The 4,227-nt window shown below is 43.2% G+C and overlaps 2 protein-coding genes across 3 annotated transcripts in view; both read right to left on the reverse strand.

Moving 5' to 3' along the window:
- Positions 1-777, reverse strand: part of LOC117939376 (protein Shroom2-like) — a 32,825-nt gene extending 32,048 nt beyond the window's left edge. For both annotated transcript variants that reach the window (XM_034864686.1, XM_034864685.1), the window contains exon 1: positions 539-777. In XM_034864686.1, the coding sequence (XP_034720577.1) occupies positions 539-766 (228 nt within the window). In that variant the 5' untranslated portion in view covers positions 767-777. The remainder of the gene's footprint in view (positions 1-538) is intronic.
- Positions 778-2,544: 1,767 nt separating this feature from the next.
- Positions 2,545-4,227, reverse strand: part of zgc:113142 (uncharacterized protein LOC503524 homolog) — a 3,141-nt gene continuing 1,458 nt past the window's right edge. Inside the window, exons 2-3 of the mRNA XM_034864709.1 lie at positions 4,015-4,180; positions 2,545-2,922 (exon numbers count right to left, since the gene is read on the reverse strand). Coding sequence (XP_034720600.1) covers positions 2,545-2,922; positions 4,015-4,180 — 544 coding nt within the window. The remainder of the gene's footprint in view (positions 2,923-4,014; positions 4,181-4,227) is intronic.

A 4,227-nucleotide genomic window follows, 5' to 3' on the forward strand; every position in this document is an offset into this window, starting at 1 on the left:
GTCCCAAGCATTAAGTACCAGGGCTAAGGGTCCCAGTCCCAAGCGTTAACTACCAGGGTTAAGGGTCCCAGTCCCAAGCATTACCACTACCAGGGTCATGGGTCCCAGTCCCAAGTTTTACCACTGCCAGGGTTAAGGGTCCCAGTCCCAAGCATTACCACTACCAGGGTCATGGGTCCCAGTCCCACGTTTTACCACTGCCAGGGTTAGGGGTCCCAGTCCCAAGCATTAAGTACCAGGGCTAAGGGTCCCAGTCCTAAGCATTAACACTACCAGGGTCATGGGTCCCAGTCCCAAGCATTAACACTACCAGGGTCATGGGTCCCAGTCCCAAGCATTAACACTACCAGGGTTAGGGGTCCCAGTCCCAAGCATAAGAACCAAGAGCTGTGCAAGTTTAGTCTTGGATGGTGAAAGCCCTGATCCAGGCTGAGATAAACCAGTAAACCAGTTAAGATGTCCCCCCTTACACTAAAGACTCGGAGCTTTCCCAATAACAGCAGCTGAGTCTTGGTGCTACCATGAGACCAGTTCCTACCCTAGTGATGCGCAGGGGCTCCCGGTGCTCCGTGCCCCCCCTCAAGGTGAAGCCCCAGGGTGCTGTGCCTCGGAGCAGCAGCTCCACCAGCTCCTGATCCTCCTGATCCTCCTCCCTGTGGTCCTCCTCCCTCCACCAGCTCATCCTCCCTGCTGAGAGTCTCAGGTGGTCCCTGTAGTCCACGGCGTCCATGATGCCTCCGCCCGCTTTACTCAGCTCCATCAACATCAGTCCGACCTGGAAGATCCAGCATTTATGCATCCAAAACACATAGTTTTAATAGTCACGATTCCTCTGATTCAGCTTCTCAAATTTTATTATTTGGGCTGTTGCTAGGACAACACAAGCACAACAAACTGGTATGTCAATTGTTAAAATTATTAGACCCACCGATTACTAATTAATTAAGGACATAAGTGGAAGAGAAATCTACAATGAAAACGTGAGTTTCAGCCCTTCAATGCTGTATGAAGGAAGACTTGAAGTTCCCTTTAAAATACAAAGTGAGTATTTTAGACTCTTAGAACAGTTTTTTTCATGATTTGTTTGGCTTTTATAGATAGTTATATATGTAGGCCTATTTATATAAAAATAATTTTAAAAAAAAGTTATACAAATGCCAAGGCAAAACGTCATGTAGCTATTTAATCACGCAGTGCGTTTACAGCAGATACATCTAATAAATACACGTTTTAAAGACCTTTAACTTACTTGAAGAAGCTGTTCTCAGAAGAAAAGCTCCCAAACACGGTGACGTAAGTCTGCGTGAAACGTCAACAGGTGACGTTCCGGCTTGATTAACGTCTTGCTTCTGAACCGTCTCTCTTCTTCTACGATTTACAGGGACGTTTGACGCTTTTTAGCGTTTAAAAAGCGTCAAAATCAGCTTCTACCGTCCCAACTCAGCCCTGAGTCCACCGCCTGCTCTCCGCCGTCCGGTTACCGTACCTGCAGGCTCCGGTAACACTATGGCAACACTATGGCAACCGTAACACTGGCGGCTTCCCTTATCCATGATGTCACCGCGCCCTCCAGCGGCGACGTGCAGCGTCATCGGGCAGCACGTTGCCTTCAGGTGCGCCCTGTAAACCTCTGTGCTTGCTTTCTGGCATGTAACCTTACCTTTCTTTCAACAGAAAGGTGGGAAAGGTTCTTTTTTCTCCTTTATTTTTCCTTTCTTCATTGTTTTTCTTTGCTTCCTTTCAACAGTTAGGTGGAAAAGTTAAGTTTTTTCCCCTTTAAGTAATTATTTCTTCAGTTTTTCTTTGCTTCTTGATTTCCTATCAACAGGTGGGAAAAGTTAAGTTTTTCCCCCTTTAATTAATTATTTCTTTTTGATTTCTTCAGTGTTTGATTCTATCATTTACACGGTTGTAATCAGCTGATTCTTTCTTTTTCGTCGGTTTCCATTCATTGCTTGGTATTTGGTTTACTATATAAATATATATACATTATATTGTGGGTTCAAAACCACGGCTAACCCCGAGACTACACACTCACACTTTTTTTTAAACATTTAAAAAAAAAAATCGATGTAACAGGAAGCAGCTGGGCAAGCGCTCAGGGAACACCTTTGCAGCTCATCAGGTACGTCCGTGAGACACAGCGAGTGAATAAATTAAATTAAATTAAACACAAAAATGGATTAATGATGAAAATTGAACTTTTATTCCTAAAGAAAGAGAGTGTAGATTGAAAGAAAACTCATAAAACCATATTATAAAAGTTATAATCATCATTTCTTTAGACACACAACACAAGTGCTATATATGCACAAATATATCACACACACACACACACACACACACACACACACACCATTAATTGGATATTTCTTTGATTAGAACAATGCACATTAATCAACATTTCTGTAAACGTGCAGTGTTAGCCAATACATTTTCGACTGTATTTTTACCCAGCATGCACGTCTTCAGGGTGGGAAGAAACCGGATCCCCCGGAGGAGTCGCTGTGGGGGGGCCGGGGGTCTGCTTCTACCTCCTCACCCCTAGAGTCTTTCTTTCTTAGCGTAAAGCATCTCTTTCCTCTTAGCGTAGACGGAGCTGAGAGAGAAGACGGCGTCGGTGAGGGCGCCGGGGAGGAAGGGGAGGAGCCGGAAGAAGACCGCGTCCCTGGCCGAGACCAGGAGGTATCTGCGCCTGGGCCGGGCCGACGTGATGGCGTGCAGCATGGCGTCGATGACCATGTCGGCGTTCTTGAAACCAGAACTGCACGTGGACAGGAAGTACTCGTTGGCCAGCTCCATGTACTGGCGGTTGAAGATGAGCTTGCGTTCCCCGTCTAGTTTCTCCCAGATGTCCGAAGCGGTCTTCATCTTCAGGATGTTGGTGGCTCGGCCGAAGTTCCCCGGCTGGATGATGCTGACCTGTAGGAGGATCAAAGAGTTAGTCCGTGGTTCTCTAAACCCCCCCCCCCCCACACACACACACACCAACACACAAACTCATAGGTTTGTCTATTTGTTTTAGTGATGGACTCATTATCCCAAAATGCACCACAGGAAGTCATTTCTGCATGTGGCCATCGAACTTTATAACTCCTCCCTCTAAGTGTCTCACACTCACACACACACACACACACACACACACACACACACACACACACACACACACACACACACACACACACACACACACAGGTTTGTCTATTTGTTTTAGTGATGGACTCATTCTCCCAAAATGCACCACAGGAAGTCATTTCTGCATGTGGCCATCGAACTTTATAACTCCTCCCTCAAAGTGTCTGACACACACACACACACACGCACGCACGCACACACGGCTTCAATAAAAATTAAAGTTAAAATAAAAATAAAAAAAATAAAAAAATAAAAATTAAATAAAGTAAAAAATCAAATAAAAAAATTAAATTACAAGCGTAACTCTTTGCAAAAGACAAAGACAAAACAATTCAAAAAATAAAAATTTAAAGAAATGAAACAAATTAAAATAAAAAATAAAAACTTAATAAAAAAAGTTAAATAAGACCCAGATTTTCCATGTAACAGGCCTACTGTGGTACCAAAACACTTAAATATATCATACAACATATAAAAATATATCTTCCATGTCTTAATTAGTGCATGTATAGATCCTGAGCGTGCGTGTGTGTGTGTGTGTGTGTGTGTGTGTGTGTGTGTGGTTCAGGACCGTGTGTGATACAGAGTGTGGACACAGCATGTAAATTGTAAGGGGGGGGGATCAATAAAACAGATTAAAATTAAATAAAAATTAAAAAATAAAATAAAATAAAATAAAATAAAATAAAATAAAAACAAAAATCAAATAAAATCAAAAATAAAATAAAAATAAAATAAAAAATGAAATTAAATTAAATTAAATAAAAAAAAATAAAAAAAATTGAATATTTAAAAATTAAAATTATAATTGACCCTTTGCAGAAGACATCGGCTCATTCCCACAACATTACGCCTCGTGCTTACGCACAGTTACCACACCTTCACACCAAAACTGGCCATCTCGACCCGCAGGCAGTCTGCGAACGCCTCCAGGCCTCTCTTGGACACGCTGTACGCCGCCATGTTCAGGCAGTTGAAGAAGGCGAAGATGCTCGACGTGTAAACCATGCGTCCTGAAACATAGAAACACTCGTTTGTCACGTCGCTACGTTAATGATGAGAGGCTCCGGTGGGGGGGGGGGGGGGGGGGGG

The sequence above is a fragment of the Etheostoma cragini genome, chromosome 24, assembly GCF_013103735.1.
Source record: "Etheostoma cragini isolate CJK2018 chromosome 24, CSU_Ecrag_1.0, whole genome shotgun sequence".
NCBI classification, from domain to species: domain Eukaryota; kingdom Metazoa; phylum Chordata; class Actinopteri; order Perciformes; family Percidae; genus Etheostoma; species Etheostoma cragini.